General features: G+C 36.9%; 2 protein-coding genes across 4 annotated transcripts in view; one reads left to right on the top strand and one right to left on the bottom strand.

Annotated features, from left to right (window-relative positions):
* Positions 1-988, bottom strand: part of ralbp1 (ralA binding protein 1) — a 24,697-nt gene extending 23,709 nt beyond the window's left edge. For both annotated transcript variants that reach the window (XM_016241914.1, XM_016241915.1), the window contains exon 1: positions 884-988. The gene's annotated coding sequence lies outside the window, so the exon portion shown is untranslated. The remainder of the gene's footprint in view (positions 1-883) is intronic.
* A 5,403-nt stretch (positions 989-6,391) lies between these two features.
* Positions 6,392-23,237, top strand: part of LOC107558280 (cyclic AMP-responsive element-binding protein 3-like protein 3-A) — a 29,854-nt gene continuing 13,008 nt past the window's right edge. The window contains exons 1-6 of one of the 2 annotated variants that reach the window (XM_016241913.1): positions 6,392-6,573; positions 13,417-13,527; positions 14,653-14,938; positions 18,643-18,776; positions 20,706-20,816; positions 22,161-22,267. In XM_016241913.1, coding sequence (XP_016097399.1) covers positions 6,553-6,573; positions 13,417-13,527; positions 14,653-14,938; positions 18,643-18,776; positions 20,706-20,816; positions 22,161-22,267 — 770 coding nt within the window. In that variant the 5' untranslated portion in view covers positions 6,392-6,552. The remainder of the gene's footprint in view (positions 6,574-13,416; positions 13,528-14,652; positions 14,939-18,642; positions 18,777-20,705; positions 20,817-22,160; positions 22,268-23,237) is intronic. The other variant, XM_016241912.1, reaches the window with a different exon arrangement.

Genomic DNA, 23,237 nt, shown 5'->3' with positions numbered 1-23,237 from the left:
GATTTAATAAGCCTAGGGCTTCTACCTACCCTTTTTTTTATTTCGAACAGGTTGAATATATGTAAAAAAAAAAAAATTGTATTTGTTGATTTGTTTTTGTTTTTTGTTTATTGGTACTTATTTGTATATTTATTATGTGTTTTTTTTCCTTTTGTATTTTTAATAGTTCGAAATAAAAATAAATTGAAAAAAACTGAAATTGAATCACTGCTCAAGTTTAATGTCAACTACCCATAATACATACGTACATACAATACACACATATATATACATATATATAAATTAAATTAAATAAAACAAAACATTCAAAACAGGTACTCACACAATCATAGTGCTTTAAAGGCAATTTGACTAATTATGAGGAAATTATTTTCTCGACTGAAGAGCAGAATAAATCTCTGCTACCTCTCATTAAAACAGATGGTAGCATAATTCGATAGCGAAAAGTGCTACCTATCAGATTTTGCTTCCAGCATGATATTAATTAACCCTAAACCTACCCTTACAGTGGGATAAATACAGTGTTGGTAGCATAATCTGATAGGTAGCATTAACTATTTGTCAGAACACCGGACCATATGACAGGCTATCTTTAAACGCGTTAAAACAATTAATGAACCGCACTTAAAAGATGCTTTACCAGCGAGAAAAACATATAATACCAACGGTGCTAATAATATAATATTTAAAGGTAACGTTACATAAACGTAGATTAATAAACTAGCATGCTTGCTAACGAACCTCGGATTTTAGGGATAAAGTCAAAGCCTTTCACACTACTAAAAGACAAACACGCTGTATGAACGAGAAAATAAGCCATATTTCTTGACAAAATATTAGAGAACATGTACAAATATATTAAAAGAACAATCCGTCCACAAACCTGTGATCACTGTAACAGCTGCATTTCCCGTAGCTTGTTTACGTCCCATCTGACACGCGCGCATGCGCAGTCGGAGCCCCCTTGAATTATGGGAGCTCTAGTTTGAGTTCTCTGCACTTGCCACCTGCTTACATAGGTTTCATCTAACGTTTCCATCATTTTGAGGACATTTCCGAGGATATTAATTTACATGACAAAACAAAATAACCGCGGAAGCATTATGTACATACTGGTTTTCTACATTATTTTCAGTGTTTTCTATGAAGCCAGCAGATGAAGCTGTTGAGCCACAGACCAATAGTGCAGTGTTAGAGCTGAATGAATGTCAGGGAGTTATGATGGGGGAAAAAACTGTTTCCTAGTAATAAAGGCAGCCCTTCCTAGTTATTCTTCCTCTGGTTAGGTCATTTCATGGGATTGCTGTCAAATCGTTTTTATGATTCAAGCATTATCATTTTGTTTATGGTTGTGCAACTCATTATCTGAGATGCCAGATAAGAATTTGGACATATTTTATGGCATCCATCATAAAACTGCAGTCGAACATGCAGCTGTATGAGTCAGTGGTTACTGTTAGTGAACTGGCACCAGTGTTATTTTCATTTAATTGGGATACTTAATTGAGAGTTTATGTTCATATTTAATCATTTTTATTAGCTATTGTTTTTTTTTAATGTCTATAGTTTTTATTTTCATGATAACACGTTATAACGTGTCATTTGTTTACATTAGTTAATGTATAACATAAACAAACGATGAACAATATTACAGTATTTGTTAGTCTTTGTTAACGTTAGTTGATAATAAATATACAGTATTTCATTGTTAGTTCACAGTGCATTAACTACTGTTAACAAACACAACTTTTGATTTTAATAATGCATTAGTAAATGTTGAAATTAATAATCAATGCTGTAGAAGTATTGCTCATTCTTAGTTCAAGTTAACTAAAGTAGTTAACGAATGTTAACTAATGAAACCTTATGCTAAAGTGTTACCATTTTTATTTATGTACATTTGCAGTTTTAGTTTTAGAGTTAAGTGCATCACATTAGATTAAATGAAAATGAGAAATGTAGATGAAATAAAATAGTTCTATTTTATTTCAGGGAATTTCTTGTTTACTTATTGCACATAAAAATGTTTTAGTATATGGTTTTAGTAAACTACAGTAACACTGACTGGTAAATCCAAAGTCTGCTCATGACATAAAGTTACCCAAACAAATTCTGCCTTGACATGAAGAGCATGAAAATGTAACGTCCAATTTAAATATTCAATTATTGTTTTTTGCTCAAAGTCTCCTCTCATCTTGCGTTATATCTTGTGATCTAATGCAACAACTGATCTCATCAAAACTGTATGACAATAAAATGTATTAAGAGCATCTGGTAGTAAAGTTCAATGTGTTTCTTCACCGCATTTGGCCAAACAGTTTTCAGAAATTCATGACAGCTGTGGTAGGAGACAAGGACTCTGTGTATTATAACAAATTCCTGGAAACATATGAATGTTACTGTTTCAATTTTGATTGTTGAATTTATACAATACCACAGCCAAAACATTGTTTCGGTAGACTGTGAATGCTCTTTAAATTGGTTTCTGATCTTAAACACACACACACACACACACAAATACTAATTTGTTTTTCTTGACTTCTGTTGTTTTCATACTGACCATCATGTACCATCTTTGAGGGGAAACCAGTGGTGGTTCTAAACAGTACAACTTGACAGTGATCATCATGCATTTCTATTGTATGGATTAGAGCAGCTTTGACATTTTCATAATAACCTATTTTGTGTTCTACAGGTAAAGGTTACACGAGTTTGGAGTGGCATGAGGGTAGATAGATGATGACAGAATCGACTGTGAATGATGGATTTTACCTAAAATACCCTTAAAGGAATAGCTGCATTAAAATGTGCTGAAACAGGTCAGAACATATTTGGAGAATTTTAGCATTATGTCACCAATGGATCCTCTGCAGTGAATGGGTGCCGTCAGAATGAGAGTCCAAACAGCTGATAAAATCATCACAATAATCAACAAGAAATCCACACCACTCCAGTCCATCAGTTAAAGTCTGGTGAAGAGAAAAGCTGTGCGTTTGTAAGAAACAAATCCATTATTTCGGTCTGATGGACACCCATGTTTGAATTTTTAGAGTTTCATTATACCATTATGTGGTAAATTTAGTAAGCCGTTTTTTCCTCATGGGGACTATTGGCTGGTTTCAGAGTTTACTTTCCTTACGGAGACATTTCGTCCTCACAATAAAGGCAACGCCTGACCCACACACATATACTCACACAAATAAATTTGAATCTGAATCCTTTTTTTCTTCTTTTGAATTCCCCTTTTGTGGATCCAGGATTTGGAACAGCGAGTTAATTGGTTTTCTTTACCTTTTTTTGTGTTAGATTCTATCTGAACCATTTTCTTGGAAGAATTGTGCTTGGTGTGAGACTTTAACTGCTTAACTTGCAGACGTTCCACCTTTAGCATCCATACACACACACACACACACACGCAAGTCAATAATATCAAAGATCCTAATACCCTTAAAATGCCTCACTGTCTGTTTGACAGAGTCAATATGACCTTTGCTCTTGAATGTGAGCGTCCAGATTCTCAGGTCATGTCAGGCTTATTTGCAGGCATGTCTGGGAGGCACTGAGAAATGTATTCTGACCTTCAGTACAGCTTTAGAAGAACTATATTGGCACGTCATGGGTCAACAGTTTCCCCAAAGACTTCCATTGCAAATTCATTTCTGTAAATGCTTTTTCTTTGTTTTTGCAAACTGAGTTGAGATTATTTTCTATGGTAATTAACATCATGTCACAGATTCTGTACAAAGAAGTGTGCATTCTGTTCAATAACACTTAAAAATGTGGTGTAGAAACAATTTCCACTCAAAAATTAGTACATTTCACAATTATTTAACAAAGGAACTTCAAGTAACACTTTGTATTAAATATGTTTTGAAGTAGAAAGACATAGTATTTTATTGTAAAATGTACTCCAATAATTTTTGTTTTAACTTTGAAACATATTTTATAGTGTACATGAATATGAATATTTAACAGTTTAGCTGATAAAGTGTTTTATGTGACTTGAGGCCAAGTAGTGTCCCATACTCGGAATTTATGCTCTGCATTTATCCTATCCAAGTGCACACACACAGCATTGAGTAGTGAACACACACACACACACCCCTGAAGCAGTGAGCATGAGACTCAAGTGGGTACCGACACTCACACCCACAACCTTTGTGTTACAAGTCTGACTCTCCAACCATTAGGCCACGACTGCCCCCGTGTTGCTAATAAGTTGCTAGGCAGTTGCTAAATGTGGTTACAATTGGTTCTGAGGCTGTTGATATATAAGTTTGCACAATAATAGTATACTCATTTTGTCAAGCCAACATAATCACTGAAACATGTCCGGAGTTGTGCATGAGTTATGTAACACTTTCCTCTTTTTTTTCTGATGAGCAGAACAATGTGTAGTTCCCAATGTTAGCAGTCTTATCCTATATGATAACAGCTGGGACAAATACAGGATAAGCATGCAGTCATTGCATAGTTAAAGACTTGTTGAGTTTCAGGTTTGGGTTTATCTCTTTGCCAAACCTCAGGTTAAGAGCGGTCATGGAGGTTGTAAGAATGCACAGGTTCACGCACATGCAGCATGTCATTATTTCAGGAAGATTTCAGTATGTAAATATGCACTGCAAGTCTACACAAACACATTACCTCATTGAGATTTAAAAATCACAAGCGAGATTATCCCAGAAAGCAATGGAACCAAACTGAGAAGAGTTTGTTTCTTCATCAGTACATATTTGGAGAAATGTAGCATTGCATCACTTGCTCACCAGTGGATCCTCAGCAGTGAATGGGTGCCGTCAGAATGAGAGTCCAAACAGCTGATAAAAACATCACAGTAATCCACAAGTAATCCACACCACTCCAGAGCTTTCATTAAAATCTTTTGAAGTGAAAAGCTGCCCGTTTGTAAGAAATAAATGCATCAAGATGTTTTCAAGTTTTGCTTCTGGCCAAAATAAAAGTCCATAATCTTCCCCTTAGTGAAAAAATCCATCCCCTTTTGTCAGTCGTTGTGCTTTCTGTAGATGCTCTTGTGTAGCATCCTGTGTTTATTTTATTCTTTTCCTTTTCACATCAAAATCCACCAATATATTTGTTTAGAACTGTTCTGACTGTTTTTGCTTGTAATCGGTGATTGATCTGCATATTTCTCTCCTGATTCAGACAACTTTTTCACTAGAGAAAGCAATATTATAGACTCATATTTGAGCCAGAAGCAACAGTTTAAAGTAAAAAAAATTAATGATGGATTTGTTTCTTACAAACACAGTTTTTCACATTTCAATATGTTAACTGACGGACTGTACTGGTGTGGATTACTTGTGGATTATCGTGATGTTTTTATCAGCTGTTTGGACTCTCATTCTGACGGCACCCATTCACTACAGCGGATCCACTGGTGAGCAAGTGATGGAACGCTACATTTCTACAAATCTGTTCGGATGTAGAAACAAACTCATCTACATCTTGGATGGCCTGAGGGTGAGGACATTTCCAGCAAAAGTTCATTTTTGGGTGAACTATTCCTTTAAGTCTCTTGATGTCACGAATCCGGTCCATGAACTTTCCTTTTCATTGACTCTCGCACCACACAAACTGTTGCATAGCACCCCGGACTACATTTCCCATCATGCATTGCACTGATTGCACTCAGCACGAATTGCACACCTGTTTACACTGATTGCACCCAGCTGTTTCATATCACTTCCTCACTATTTAACACTCACTCTGATCCCTTCCCTCTGCCGAGTATTGTTTCAGCATTTATCACTCTCCTAGAGATAGCTACCTCACGGAGCCCTTGTCATAGCCTTAGCCCTAGTCATTTGCCTTAGCCTTAGTCTTAGCCCTAGTCGTTTGCCTTAGCCTTAGCCCTAGTCATTTGCCTTAGCCTTAGCCTTAGCCTTCCCGGTTTCTGATCTTCGCCTGGTTCCCTGGATTCACCCCTTTTGTCTTGCCCCTTTTGATTCTGTCTGCCGATCGTCGACCTGTGCTAGCCCTAGGACTATTCTTGTGTTTTGCCCACCATATACCTGTTTGCCCTCATCTGACCCATGCCTGCTGTATGACCACGTCTCTGTCTGTGTCTAATAAAGCTCTGCGAATGGATCCGCAAGTCTCACGTCTCGTCAGCCCCGTAACACTTGAGCTGTGAAATTGAAACTTCTAGGCAATAAAATCTTCTCACATGTCTCCACTTAATTTACATTTCACTCGGACATTGATGTCATCCTCTCCTGTAATCATGTTAATTCATTTTGATGCGATCATCATCATCATCGTCATCTCACTGATAAACAGAATGCAGATCCTCACATGTATGATTTACCCTGTCAGTCAAAGCCCTCTGAGCATTAACAACCCAGCTGAATCATACGCTCATTATCTGGAGTTTATCAGCAGTTTCAACTTTGCCCTAGAACAGAGAACACATTCAGGAACACAAATGTTCAGAGAACAGCACCAAACTGACATACTCAGGTTTTCTCTCTGGATTTTAATCATTTTCTTCTGTTTGCTTGTATTTCTGTTGGTGATTCTAGTGCCTGGAACATGGCACATCTCTCAGACAAGGTGAAGTATTGCATTTCCTTTGCTTTTACTGAGATTTTCATTGTTAGTGTCATATTAGAATCAGGTCACTATCAGCCAGGTGACACTGACATTTTTATGTGTTTTTTAGTCATTTAATTTGAAAGGCTTATTGCCAAACTGGCCCAAAGAACTGACCTCAAGTAAAGACATTATGAGAACACCATACCTGGGTGCATCCTCCAAAATATTGTGTTTAAAATTGTGAAAATATTTTATATTTTTTATATTATATACTAATAGTTTTCGGTTTAAGAAAAAGTATTGTATGACGAACACATATAAAAGATACCAGTCAAAAGTTTGGAATAATAAAGAATTTTCATTGTTTTTAAAATAAGTCTCTTCTGCTCATGAATACTGCATTTATTGGCTCAAAAAGACAGTAAAAGGGTATTATTGTGAAATATTATTACAATTTAAATAGAAAAAAACTTGATAAACTCTATTTTAACATATTTTTCAATTATTCCTGTGATGACAAAGCTGAAATTTAACTTCAGTCTTTAGTCTCACATTATGAGCTTAAGAGAGTTTTTTCAAAAACATTATAAAAATGTAATTATTCCAAACTTTTGAGCGATATTGAAAGTTCATATTGAGACCTTTGACTTCTGAATAAGACATAACGAGGAGATAAATGAGATAAGTAAAAATATTTATATTCAAAACATTTTGGGTTTAAAGTTCAGTGCAAAAATTTTTCATATTTTTTCTGAAGATTGATTTTTTTTTTCTTCTAACAAATTTGTAGTATTGAAATAACACCCCAGTATATGTGTAAACATATAATGAAACGAAATTAAATACGGTTATGATATCACTCCATTAAATGTCTTAAATATTATATCATTATTTAAAAACATTTAAAATAATTTTTCTCTTTTATTTTAAAATTGGTTCTTCATTACACACTAAACAACTTTAAAAACTTTTTTTTTTTTACCCAATGGTATTGAGGCAGATGATCGGAAGTGGATCCACAAAACAACCAAAAGAAAATGCTTGTCTTTGATCAATTTGATTAAAATACATACATACATAAATAAATAAAATGCTTATATTGAAATCTCTGATGCTTGATCTTGGCAATTCTGAAATCTCTTATGAAATAGAGGAGCTATGTTTGAGATTACAGTTACATTTAAACTCAGTTCTATCTCATTTATCAAGGTGTTATTTGAGGTGTTAATGAACCAGTGCTTGTGGAAATGCAATAACCCAAACCCCGGTGATAATTAACTTTTCCTAATTAGCCTAGTAGCTCAGCACACACGTAAACAAGAATAAAACCCAAGGCTCCTCTCAGACTTCTTCCATTAACAACAGATGAGGCAGAGAAAGTTTAACAGATCTACGCAATTAGAGTAAAACGTCTTAATTACTCACATGCGCTCATCCATGAGAGCTGTTTGTTGCGTCAGTGGATTACTTTGCCATCTATAATCTTGATTTAGTACAGCAATCAGTTTATGCAAAACCTCCCAAATGAAATCGGAGTTTAGGCATTGCTCTTTTGTTGTGTATATGCTGTGTGGTTGCATGCATGTTTAGGTTTCTTAGATTTGTTTTTGTACAAAGTACAATTAAATGCATCTGGCTTTGCTCTCAGGAGTCTCACTTCACCAATATTCTTGAGGTGTCCTCGAAACCACCAGCTGTGAAATTGTCTCGTGCTCTTTAGAGTTTGACTAGCCAAGCTTGCCATTATTTTGTGTGTAACTCTTCTGTGCCATTAGCACAAGTCATATAAAACTTTGCTCAGATAAGATAAGCTTATCTTCACTGCAAAAGCGCATGACCACAGTGCAAAGTAGGTTGCGGGGGCTGAAGAATCAAGTCAATGAAACAAACAAACCGTCTGGAATGAAAAGTAGGCTGAGGTTTAGACGTTCCCAAGAGTATGTGGTATCCATTGGAGAAATTGATCTGTTTTGGTATTAGATACCTATTACCACCTTCAAATTCTTAGCACAAATTCTCAGCTTTGTTATACTAAATATCACACCTTTCCTTTAGGAATCTGTCAATAAACCGCAGCCACCCATGCAATGATAAAGAAACATTTAACTGCTCTTTTTATAGCTCAGGATTTCTTATGTTTCATTTAAATATCAACTTTGTGTCAGATCTCTTCTGAAACTCTAGACAAGCCACATGTGAGATTTCAAGGACATGTTTTCCTAGGATAAAAATCAAAGAAACAGCTGGGACTAAAGTATTTGATCTCCATTCAATATTATTGCTGTCTTGGAGAGATATTAAAGCATGGTTATTATAGTTGTCAAAAATGAAAAACATAACAGTTACTTGATATACAATAAACTACGTACACACACAAGTACTCTGTCTGTATGTCTGTCTGTCTCTGTCTGTGTGTGTGTGTGTGTGTGTGTGTGTGTGTGTGTGTGAGAGATAGAGAGAGAGAGATAATGTTTGGCTGGATAAAGGTGAGATGAGGTTTAATGTTACAAAGAAAATAATAAAATAAACACAGGATGCTACACAAGAGCATCTACAGAAAGCACAACGACTGACAAATATGCACTAAAACAAGGGGGGTATATATACACAGGGTAAGGAGGTAACAAGAGGGTGGAGCTAATGAATTGCCATGGAAACAAATGAGGCAGTGCTAGAACCAAAGGCAAACAGGAGTGAACACAGAAACATTGGGGAAAACACTGGATTTCAAAATAAGAGTACAACACACAAGACAGGGGAACACAGGCTGGGATCATGACATATATGCTTAATTTATTTCAGCTAGTTGCCAAAGCAACTAATACTAGTGTTTTTCAAAATATGTAAATGTTTTCATTTTTTCTTTGATGAACTAAAACAGCTAAAACTGAAATAAAAAACTAATAAACACAAAGATAAATACAATTCAAAATATTAATTAAAACGATTAGTAACTTATACTAAAATAAGAGATCTCAATATGAAATTAATATACATAGCTCAAATAATTTGGTCTTCGTAGAATTTGATGAAAGACGTTTTTTGATGAGTTTATATTTAGACTTTTGACTGCAGACTTTGATATCATCTGAACACAATTTGAGACATTGCCTCTGAAATCTGATAGTTATATCTGATAGAAATATACTACCGCGGCATGTTTTTCAGAGGATAAATCTAAGGGCAGGAGATTTACAGTAAGCAAACATCTCCATTTTATCTCTCAATAAATATCTCTATATTTAATCTAATTGCTGTCTGCAAAAAGCAATTGAGATCAAAGATGGAAAAGATCTAATTTATGATTTTTCTTCCCAAAGGCAATAATAAAATGCAGAAAGTACTTATCTACCAAGACAAAAAGAGTACACTAGAAGTTTAGTGTGAGAAAATGTTGCTAGAAACATTACGAGTATCATCATGTCTATCGGCTTAGCACAACTAACAAGTTAATGTAATTCTGCACAGATAGCTTATCAGCCCAAACAAACTTAAACAGAAAACCAATAAAACTGTGATTCATAGCCTATCGTTTCAATCCAGTGTGGGTGTGTATGTGTGCAATGCTGAAACATTGCTCTATCTGCCCTGGGGTCGAGTTTTCTTTCTCTGGCAGAAGGATTTTTCACTCACGGCTTTAACATCTAGTACATCAAGATGTTGTTCAGAGTATGATATTCTTTTGCCTTCGTATTTCTCTTCTGTGTCTTTAAAGCCGGCAGAGCTGATGAGAAGGCTCAAAAGTCTTCATCACTCCTCCACATCTTCAACAGGTCAGATGACAGCTGCATCTGGGTCATGAGTTTTGTGTCATTGTGCTCATTATATCAGGTGCATGGCCCGCCACATGGATGCATTGATTATTTTGTCATTTCCTGACAGATTTGATGCTATCCTGCTGCTTTATGCTGTAACCAGGCTTGTGGAAAGAACCAATCCTTTTCTGGTAGCTGTGTCACAAACAGTCAGCTGTGTTACCAATGTCATATTCTATGGGTGTTCTCTGTGCTACAGTACTACTAATAACATTGCAGGCTTTCAAATGAATACTTTATGCCAGTACAACGGAACAGAACTGGTTAAACTTTAATGGTCGGAGCAGCTTCCTGCCTCATTTGTGGAGGGAAGTTTTTCATTCAGGACCCCAGACATAGGAAAATAACAAAGACATGTTCTGAAGAATATCTGAGAGGTCACCACAATGCAAGGTCTTATCCATGTCTTGAACACTGGGGGGTGAAAAGTATGAACAAATAGAAGAGTGAAGGAAATTCTATATCTAATTCTCTTTGAGAAGTAATCATTTTGAAGTATTTGCAAATAATGTTTTAAAATATGCGCACATTCACTCCTATTTGCGTGCCTAATATGTCGAAAATGCAGAACGTTTCATTTCTCGTCACATTCAGTTAGGAATTACATGAATCACGACAATCCCATATTTTCAGTTTAAAGCTGAGAAATTTGAGGAAAAAAGTCAATTTTGTCATAAAACAAATATTAAATGTTACGTCACTTCAGTCTTATCTTGCTCTCTTTCAAAATTAAACTGACGCGTCACATTTTTTACATAATCGAGAATATTTAACAAACAGTTTGACTGACAGCAGTGGTTTTTGAGGCAAAGTTGTTCAGTATGAAGATATCTACACTCTTAAAAATAAAGGTGCTTCACGATGCCATAGAAGAACCTTTTTGTCTAAATGGTTCCATAAAGAACCTTTAACATCTGAAGAACCTTTCTGTTTCACAAAGGGTTCTTTGTGGTGAAAGAAGGTTCTTCAGATTATAAAAAGGTAAGAAAGAGATGGTTCTTTAAAGAACCTTTGACTGAATGGCTCTTTGTGGAACCAAAAATGGTTCTTCTATGGCATCGCTTGAAGAACCTTTTGAAGCACCTTTATTTTTAAGAGTGTATCAAATGATATGCATATTGTGTGGATGTGTGAAACACCACGTGATTTCAGAGGCGTAAATAGTGGCCAATTTCTTTCAAAATTCTTACAGACCTTTTGGACCATGAGTCAAACATGCCCACCAAGTTTGGTTCCGATCTGCCTCTGTTAACCTTGCCTTATAGGTGCTCAAAATTCATTGGAGTTTGAGATAAGAGAATGTCCTCAAAGACACTTGTGGCACATTGGACAAAGACACGGCATACCAATTTTCAAGTCGATCGGACTATCGGGTGTGTAGTTCTAGCCAATTTAATGTTTATTCCCTGTTATAGCGCCACCAAGTGGCCAGACTCTCTTACATCCGTGGTCCAAGTTTGGCGAAAATATCTCTTTCCATTCAAGAGTTACAGTCATTTTAGTAAAAGCGGCTCCACCCTTTATGAACATTTTAGGATTCTGTCGCGACGGTGAGTTGCAAGTTCAACTTTTTTTTTTTTTGGATAATTATTGATATCCACTCTCCAGAGAATCTTTCTGCACTGGTTTGGTTCCAATCGGGTGAAAAACCTAGGACTATTTCGCAAAAGTAGGTTTTAAAAAAAATCCAAAATACCTGAAAATTTGACGATGAAATCCGAGGCATGCGTTTTCCAATCGGGTGAAAAACCTAGGACTAATTCGCAAAAGTAGGTTTTTAAAAAAATCCAAAATACCCGAAAATTTGACGATGAAATCCGAGGCATGAGTTTTGTTCATTATGAGCCAAGTATTCAAACGATATAAGGCACTTGAGCTTGCGACTAACAGTTTAGGAGTTATGAGTGATTTTGGACTTTTGATTGCTGTAGCGCCCCCGTCAGGCCAATTGGCGTGAGCCTTGGTGACGTTGTAGACGGTGTGAGTACTACCATCTCTCAAAGTTTCAAGTCTCTACGACTTAGGGTTTGGTCTGCCCAATCAATCACTTTTAGGTGGAAAATGCTGATCCTTCGACATTCTAACAATTACGGTAGGTTTCCAGCACTTCATTTCCAAACTCTATAAAAAATAGAGGCAATGAAGATGTTGCAATCAAGTTCCAGTAAAATATATTCACAATCCTCTATGATGCCTTTAAGTCCATCATTCTGTGAGTATTTTGAGTGGCAGTTTCTCTCTGAGGTTGTGCGGTGTTGCGGAATCTGGGCAGAAATACACAAATGAGTTAAAGTCTGTCTCTTCCATTTCCAATTACGTTTATGAAAGTACTGTGAGCCCTTCACAATGGTAAAAGGCAATGAAAGGTAACCCAAGCAATAATTCAAGACAACAATATGGACCATACATTCAATATCCCTGTTACTTACATAGCAGAGAAGAGGAGGGAAATATCCTCAACTGAGCAAAAAGTAAAAATAGGAAAAGACATGATTGGTAGCAAACCTGTTCCATTTTGAAAGTTAGACATTAAGAATGAAATGCTTTACCTGTTGAGAGTGTGCTGACAGTCTGTGTTTCTGGATGATTGACAGCTGGCAGTTACAGATTTGACAATCAAAACGGCAGGAATAAAGAGCCTTAAACTCTAACATAAAGAACCATTTCAGCATAAAAGTGCTTAAAGAACCACCTTTTTAGAGTGCAGGTTTAATAATAAAGCATGAGTTTGACACATAAAGGAAGATATAACCAAGATTCCGTTAGAATAACCCAAGGTTAACTATTTCAAGTATGAAAAGTGCTTCTCATCCTGACAGAAGAAGAAACGACACAGCATTTAAAGGTCATTCTGTTGACTGATAGGACACAATTTATCTGTAGTTTGGTTCTGATGTGTGAATGGTATCTTAATGGTAAAAAAACAGAATGCCAGTATTTTTTACAGTAATTTACCAGGTGTAATGTGTGAAAGCACCTTATGTCATGGCATACATTTGTTTTTCCTCTGTTTCCTCTAACTTCTCATCTTTCCTCTATATCTCAGGGTTACTCTGGGACTGAACTCCTAGACCTGCTCCTCGAGCCCCATATGGACCCTCACATGGACAGCAAAGGTGACCATGGCAACCCAGCATGGTCAATCACAGATCAAAGCGTGAGTGAACTGGCATTTGATATTTGTAACCTGAGTTTATATGATAAATCACAAGACAACCTTCCTGCTGAGAGCATGCTGAGAAAATTGTATTTTTAGTTATTTTAATTTGGTTAATTAATGAGACACCCTGAAAGGCTTCCTGTAAACACAGTGACAGCATATTACATGTCTGACCCAAATTTATCCGTCAACTTCTGTGTGTTTGTGTCTGACACTGTTGTGTGTGTGTGTGTGTGTGTGTGCGTGTGTAAGTCAAAAACCTAGCAACCTGTGTACATGGTCAGCATATTAAGACATCATGTACCATCCGGTACCTATGATGTCTTAATATGCTGACCATGTACACAGGTCGCTAGGTTTTTGACTTACACACACACGCACACACACACGCACACACACACACATATATATATATATATATATATAAATCATTCTAATGCTGATTTGCTGCTCAAGAAACATTTCTGATTATTGTCTATAATATCTTATTTATAATAATAAACTGTGATACTTTTTTTGCTGAATAGAAAGTTTATAATTTCTTTGAATTTCTTTGTAAAAGACTTTACTGTCAGCTTTGGTCAATTTAATTCATCCTTGCTGAATAAAAATACCAATTAAAAAAAAAGCAAAACAAAAAACAACACCTTGCTGTTGTTTGTTGCACCTTGAACTCAACTTTTGAATTATAATGTATATCTGTTTAAAATGTATGCATTGCATCAGGAGTGCTTTCACAGTTTGATTTCCCTTGAAATGCGGTGTTACATCAGTGAAATTGAATGAATGTCATAGCTGGTTGGGTTAATTTGTTAAAGCTGCTGTTAGCAAATACTAACAAGTGTGCAAAGCCATATTGCGGACAGGCATGTTGAAAACAGAAAACGGTTGAAAATGAACAATTCAAGGCTAAATATATTTGTTTAAAAATATACACTACAAATTGTATATAATTTTAATAAATGTATTTAATATTTATTTAAAAATACAGTATATATATATGTGTGTGTGTGTGTGTGTGTGTGTGTGTGTGTGTGTTTCTGCTGAGACTCAGGTGGGTACATTTATCATCTATGAGTCAGATACGTTACAGTTTTGTGTGACTCCTTTGTGTTCCTGCAGATTCTGTGTCATGGTGAAGACGGTGTTGTTGATAACTTCTTGGACTCCCTGTTGCAAGCGTCAGATGGTGTGTCGCAGCCCTGCTCTCCTCTGTGGGTCTCCTCACCCTCTGACAGCGGAATCAGTGACGACACCCCGTCTGACCACCTGGACAGCCCGCCGCCGTCCGTCAGCCCGCTTTTCAACTCCATCTTCCTCCCTCAGCATCCTCATCTTCTCCCTCAGCATCTTCAGCAGCAGGACGCACCTGTCGCAAACACAGAGCCTGATGTCTCCATTGATCTGGGTGAGATTTCACTCTTCAAACAGTTACTAAAACCATAAAAACTCACTTTGTTACTTGAAATTTGAACTGAAAAAAAAACTTAAACTTACTATATTTCAGCTACAGTTTAGCTTAACTTGATGTACTAAAAATAACAAACAAAAATAAAAATGAATAAAAACTATATAGACATTAAAAGAAGAAAAAAAACACAACAAAATTACTAGAATTTTAACTAATTTAAAAAAGGAAATACAAATTCATGATAAATGATACTAAAATATTACAGTCAAAAAATCTTTATATAATTGTGTAATATACAATAATTGATGCTGCATCAGAGATGCACTAAGAAATCAACTCAACTTGGTAAGAAAACATCACATTTTGTTTTTTGTTTTTCTGCTTGGGTACATATTGTGTACTACCCTCTGCAGGCCGTACTGATTCTCTGTAATAGTAGAGCTGCAGGACAGGTAATCATATGAACATTTCGTTGATCTCAATTAGCCTGGGATTTATGGATCTTGAATAGCTGATACTGACTTGCTTCAAAATTGCCCAAATAAAGCAAAATTGCAGGCTATCGCAAATAATGTGGGGAATGGTTGAATTTCCATTTATTCTTTCAATCATAAAAAAAGCTGTAGGGTCTTCAAAACATCACAACACACAATAGACTTTCAAAGCTTTCAGAGTTCAAAGCCTGAGTGAATGTAATGAAGAATGACTAACTTAAACTGAATAAACTTATAATTCTGAAGCAGGCAGGAGAAGCCTGTGATATTCCAGATCTTCCAGATACTAAATTTCTCAGCCAATACCAATAGGCAATTATTCACAATGATATCTGTTTTTTTTTTTTTAAATAGATAACTAACGAACTGTGAACACTGGATAACTTTCCAGAGGTAAATGCATCGTTAAGTGACATATTGTTCCCAAGCTGTTTTTATTTGATGTCTTTTGGTTGAAACACTGATTGAGAGGTTACATGAGATGTGATACATTTCGATAAGTTGTACTGTATCATTCAACATACAGTGCCCTCCACTAAAATTGGGACCCTTGGTAAATATGTGTAAAGGTGGCTGTGAAAATAAATCTGTCTCATTTATCCTTTTGAACTTTCATTCAAAAACAATTCTAACCTATAATTGAAGTAAAACAATGGAAATCGGGGGGGAAGGGGGGGGGGGGGGGGGATCTCATTATGAAATAATTGATTTTTCTTTAGTTCACGTTGGCCACAAGTATTGGCACCCAATTACTGCAGCATCTTTTTCTCCCATAATGCCGATGAGTTTGGAGAATACCTGACGAGAGATCAGAGACCATTCCTTCATACAGAATCTCTCCAGATCCTTCAGAATCGCAGCTCCATGTTGGTGCCTCTTCTCTTCAGTTCACCACACTCATTTTCTATAGGGTTCAGGTCAGGGAACTGGGACGGCCAAGGCAGAAGCTTCATTTTGTGCTCAGTGGCACATTTTTGTGTTGATTTTGATGTTTGTTTTGGATCATTGTCCTGATGGAAGATCCAACCACGGCCCATTATAAGATTTCAAACAGAGGCAGTCAGTTTTTTTTATTTTATTTGTTGGTATTTTATAGAATCCATGATGCCATGTATCTGAATAGGATGTCCAGGACCAGCAGAAAAACAGGCCCACAACATTAAAGATCCAGCAGTACATTTAACTGTGGACATGGGGTACTTTTTATGCCTGTTTGTACCAAACCCATCTGGTGGGTTTGCTGCCAAAAATATCTTTTTTTTTTTGTTTCATCTGACCATTAGTTGCAAATTGTAATCCACGAGATTCGGTGTACTGTCTTTTGGTCCAATAAGTAATATCTCTGTCTTATCCGAATTTAATAGGAGAAAATTATTGGTCATCCAATCTTTTAAATTTTTAACACACTCTGTTTCATCTGGTCTTGTTGAGATATATAGTTGAGTATCATCGGCATAACAGTGGAAACTAATCCCGTATTTTTTAATAATATTACCAAGGGGCAACATGTATATCGAAAATAGCAGAGGACCTAGGACAGATCCTTGTGGCACTCCATATTTTACTGGTGATAACTGAGATGACTCCCCATCTAGAAGTTAGACCTGTAGAAGCACCAGTCATATTACAGTGGAAACTAATCCCGTATTTTTTAATAATATTACCAAGGGGCAACATGTATATCGAAAATAGCAGAGGACCTAGGACAGATCCTTGTGGCTTTCTGACCCCAAACTCAACTAATCTCTGCAATTCTCCAGCTGTGATCCTCAAAATCTCCTCCTCACTGTGCATTAGGACAATATAGACACATTTCCTCTTCCAGGCAGATTTGTAACATCTTTAGGTGATTGGAACTATGCTTTAGCTATTTTCTTACAGCCACTTTCTATTTTGTGAAGCTCAACAATCTTTTGCTGCACATCAGAACTATATTCTTTGGTTTTACTCCTTGTGATGGATGATTAAGGGAATTTGCCCTTTGTGTTCCTCATATTTATAATCCAGTCGAACAGGAAGTCATGGCTGGACGATTTCATGCATCTAGTCACCCTTGTGTGCTAAAAATTGTAAATATGAATGGGAATATACTTCAGAGATATTTTACTCATAAGAATTTCTAGGGGTGCCAATAATTGTGGTCAACATGCACTTGAGAAAAAAACATTTATTTCATAATGTTTACCCCTATTTTCAATTGTTTTACTTCAAAGAAAAGTTAAAATTTTGTGAATTTTTTGAATGAAAGATCAAAAAGAGAAACAGATTTATTTTCACAGCCACCTTTGGTAATATTTACCAAGGGTGCTAATATTAGTGGAGGGCACTGTGCCTTCTGTGCTATAACTTCTATGAACTTGGAATAGACTGCCACTTGAATAAGAGCTTCAGCAATCTGTCACGTCACATTTAAGCGTCAAAATGGCATGAATTGTTTGAATTTTGTGATAAAATGTACAGGATTTGAAAGCTAAGACTTTGTTTCTTATCAGCCGTAACAAAGCACAAAGCTCTTTGCGATGATTGGATGGGAGGCACATTACAAATAATGTTTGGAGAATGAAAATCGTGGACCTAGCAACCCTATGGGTGATTCATAGGGTCGAATAGACACCGCGTTAACAGTGCTGCATTAATGCACTATTATTGCTTTAACCTGGACAGCCCTAAATTCAACACAAGAAACATTTTCTTCGTGCAAGTTGCTGTCTGACATGTTTTCCCACCCCCTTTTGTTTGATGGAATATAATCTGCCCTGATCATCAACTGTTTTTAAACAACCAACCGATACCAATTATTGGCCGATATATTGGTGCATCCCTACTAACAATCACCCTGAACAGCAGCAACCACATAGAAATGTGTTAACAACCACCCAAAAATACCTTAGCAACTGCAAACCAATGCCCTGAAACCACCCAGAGAGCAATAGCACCCAAATAGCAATGTGCTAAAAACCATCAGAACACATTAGCAACCACCTAACAACACTCAAGAACAGCAGCAACCACATATAAATGTGCTAAGAACACCTTAGCAACACCCTAGAAACCACCAGAACACTATCTACCACACAGTAGTGTACTAACAACCACTAAGAAATGGAAAAAATCTTTGTTGTCTGTTGGTCTTCAGACAGTGATGTAAACGCATTCTCTGTCTCTGTGTGTGTGTGTGTGTGTGTGTGTGTATGTGTGTGTGAGCAGAAGATTGGGAGGCCTGTCTGTTCTCTGATGGTCTGACAGACTCTCAGTGCATGTCAGCAGTGCAGAGAACTCAACCAGCCACCGTTAACCAGCTCACCGTAAAAGACCTGCTGCTTTCCAACATCGGAGAAGTGGTGAGTAGTGCACCACTGAGAGAACATAAACAGACACCATGCAGTGTGTGTCACTCAACTGTCCTGCCGAGACATTCAGTGTGAAACATACAGCTAGTGTGACATACACACGGATGCTAATGACAACCGGCATGAGGAGAGGAAGAGAGAGAGAGCAGTGGAGCTGTCAGATTTAATACTGGAAAACAGGAACTCAGGAAGAAATCCATGACAGAGAAAGAGAAAAACACATAGCTCTGTTCCAAAACCTAGACAACGTTTTAAGGTTGTACGTAGGATATACTGAAATTTGAAATTTTGTTAAATAAATGCAGCCTGGGTGAGCATAAGACTTCTTTCAACAACATGGAAAAAAAAATCTTAATTATCCCAAGCTTTTGTCTGCCAGTGCATATAAAATTAAATACTAAAAAGAAAAGATGAAAAACAATTACAAATCACCCAGTATCTGTGTGCTAGAAATGTGAAAACCAACATATTTTCAAAAACAACTAGCCCATGGGTTGCCTAAATGACCAGCTAATCAATCTTTAGGAAGCCCTATTTAACTGGCTCAGGTTGACCTGACATGCATTCTTAGGTGACATTTACATAATATGTATTCAGTTCATCTAGAACGAGTGAAATGCAGTGCATCAGCATGCAAGTGTCTCAGGAGCATTTTAAAAAGCTTTTAGCTTAAAAACTCAAGGACACTCAAAAAATAATAAATAAATAAATAAATAAATAAAAATCAGCACAAGGTGCACCCCAATGGACTGGCGTAAGTCTCAACATTCAATTCCGAAAGCATGCAAACTGTGCATGTTATCAGCATAAATGCATCACTGCTAAAATATATATATAATTTAAAAAATGGAATGGAACATAGGGGTCTTTAAAAGTTGAACTTTCCATCACCACATGGCGTCTTAACACATACACACACACACACACACACACATACACATACACATACAGTACACACACACACACACACACAGGTTTGTTTTTATGGTTTATGGGGACTCTCCATAGGCGTAATGGTTTTTATACTGTACAAACTGTATGTGCTATTGCCCTACACCAACCCTACACCTAAACCTAGCCCTTACAGGAGACTTTGTGCTATTTCAGATTTTCAATACACTCCATTCTGTGTGATTTATAAGCGTTTTGAAAAGTGGGGACATGGGGGAATGTCCTGAAAAGTCACCTTCTCCTTGTAATACCTATGTCATACCTTTGTCATTATACAAATGTATGTCCTCATTTGTCACAAAAATGCGCACACACACACACATACACACACACACACATACATACATACACATACACATACAGTACACACACACACACACACACATACATACACATACATTCATACACACACACACACACATACATACATACACATACACATACATACATACACATACACATACACAGACAGTAAACAGCGAGGCAGCTTAATAGTGTTTTTTAAACAGATAACGGCATGTTTAGGATGGAGTGGCCAATGTGTTCAATCAAACAGCTCTTCTTGTAGCTCACTGGTAATGACTTTGACCTGTAAACATTCCCGGGCAACATAAAGCACAATAGAGAGCTGTTACTGCATTTCACAACACTTTAATACCTCCACAGATGCTGTTTCAGTGTTTGGCTTGTTGCTGTGTTGAGTCATTGATTTATGTGTTGTGATGTACGCCGGAAAAAAACAAGTGAGCAGATGTATTGATGTAGCACTTTCCTGAACTCCTGAGTCTGAAAGGATTTGTTGTCATTATGCAATGCAATGCATTGATTCCTGAGACTAAGTGGAGTGTCCTTGTGTGGCACTTTGCAGCTTCGTCCCAACTAATAATATCCACAGCTGCTTACAAAATAAATTATAATATGCAATACAAATTTGAAAGAACATGAAACAAAATGTGTGTTTCTGTCTAGTCGAAACCCTCTACCCAGCAATCCCAGCAGGAACTGATTCTTAATGAAGATGAGAAGAAACTTTTAACCAAGGAAGGAGTCAGTCTTCCCAGCCAACTTCCTCTTAACAAGGTATTTTGAACACACAGTTTCTATCTGAATTAGACCACACCCATCTCTCCAAAACCACGCCCTCAATCTGAAACTCCACCTTAATTAGCTAACCAGCTAAAACCTCAACCTTTTGTTCCATTCAAGGAAAGTCTGTCCACTTGGCAAACATAGCAATCATTTTGGGCATCCAAAACCAATTCCTATGTATTTGAATGGGGAAATCAAGAAGTGATTTACAATTAAAAAATAACACATTTCAAACCAACAAAAAATCTGACATAAACAAATAGTGTTGATGGAATAGTTAACCCAAAAATAAAAATATGCGGAAAATTGACTCGCCCTCAGGCCATCCAACAATGTGTTTCTTTATCAGAATAGATTTGGAGTAATTTAGCATTACATCACTTGGTCACCAATGGATCCTTTACAGTGAATGGGTGCCGTCAGAATGAGAGTCCAAACAGCTGATAAAAACATCACAATAATCCACAATTAATGTCTTGTGAAGCGCTGACGTTTTCCACTTCAAACTGGACTCTATCCATAATATTGCTTTCTTTATTGAAAAATTCATCTTGTAAGAATCAGGAGAGAAATCTGCACAGATCAAGCATCGCACACAAGTGAAAACAGTCCAAAACAGTCCAAAATAAATATGTGGGTGGATTTTGATGTGAGGACAACAGGGGATGGACTTTTTTCACTGGAGGAAGCGTTATTATGGACTATGGACTCGTATTTTGGTTTAAAGTTGCCTTAATGATTATGGTCTTGCTTTATACAAACAAGCAGCTTTTTACTTCACAAGATTCACTGTGATGTTTTTGATGCAATGACGCCGATTGGACTCTTTTTATTTAGAAGATGGGACTTATTCCATTATATTTTGCATTGCATATTCTTCCATTTGTAGTGATAAAGTGCACCATATTGTTATACCTATAAAGTTTTTGGTACACATCTCTCACATCTGTGGTTATGACATCATAACATCATATGACCACTCTTGTAATATCATCACAGTAACAACCTTTCCACGTGTCATTCCTCCACGTTTACTGCTGGAAGCCTGATCAGACATCAGTAGGAAGGAAGGAAGCTTTTATAGAGGCTGAGATGAATGACGTCAGTGATGAAAGGCACCTCTCATCAAAATAACACCTAATTCATTTCAGCTGCCGAGGTTTCTCTCCCTCTGTGTGCTAGAATAATAGATAATGACAAGATTAAGCTGATTTGATTTGACTCAGATGTCGCCTGTGGTTTCAGACCTAACAAAATAATTGCTCCTGTGCATTTAATTTCTAGATGAATTCATCTTAACATTTTGTCTGGCCCATTCTCTCGTGATTTTCTTAGTATGAAGAAAAGATTTTGAAGAAGATTCGTAGGAAAATCCGGAACAAGCAGTCGGCACAGGAGAGCCGCAAGAAAAAGAAAGAATATGTAGATGGACTGGAGGGAAGGTGATTATAGACAAGCATATACTGTGTGTATACATGCATACATACATATACATATATAACATAATATAACATTTATATACTTTTAAATTCAGGCATCATTTCAACCATTTCAGCTTACAAATCTCTTGTCTCACATTAAAAATATACAGTGGAATGAGACAACAGATCTAAATACATAGTTGTTCAAAAATTGAGTAAAAGTTTAGTAAGCTGTTGTTTTTTTAAGAAATGACTGTTTTTACTCAGAGAGGATACATTATATTGATCAAAAGTGACAGGAACCACATTTGTATTTCTATTTCTGCGGTTCTCATGAACCTCATATTCATCAAAAAATGTATCATGGTTTCCACAAAAATATGAAGCAGCACAATTGTTTATATATAATAATAATAATAATATAATAAGAAAACAATTTTCTTGAGCAGCAAATCAGCATATTAGAATGATTTCTGAAGGATCATGTGACAATGAAGACTGATGAAAATTCAGCTTTAATCACAGAAATAAATTATATTTTAAAATATATTCAAATATAACTGTTACCCTGTTCTGCCGTCAGACCCTCAGCCCGTGGACAGATCTTGCCTTTCTCTGGACAGGGGTGTCCCTTGGGCAAGTATCCAGGCATGTTGTTGTGGCAAAAGATGCCTCTGCCAGGGGCTGGGGGGCCATGTGCAATGGGAATGCAGCTGCGGGGCTCTGGTCGGGGCCCCGACTGCAGTGGCATATCAACTGCGTCGAGTTGCAAGCAGTATGGCTGGTTCTGTGCCGCTTCAAATCGCTGCTACACGACAAGCATGTACTGGTCCATATGGACAACACTGCGACCATTGCGTACATCAACCACCAGGGCGGTCTATGCTCCCATCGCATGTCGCAACTCGCCCGCCATCTCCTCCTCTGGAGTCAGAAGCATCTGAGGTCGCTTCGCGCCGTTCACATCCCAGGCGAGCTCAATCGTGCAGCC

Source organism: Sinocyclocheilus grahami, unplaced genomic scaffold (assembly GCF_001515645.1).
Source record: "Sinocyclocheilus grahami isolate Dianchi unplaced genomic scaffold, SAMN03320097.WGS_v1.1 scaffold639.1, whole genome shotgun sequence".
Lineage (NCBI taxonomy): Eukaryota > Metazoa > Chordata > Actinopteri > Cypriniformes > Cyprinidae > Sinocyclocheilus > Sinocyclocheilus grahami.
This window is presented reverse-complemented; position numbering and strand designations above follow the sequence as displayed.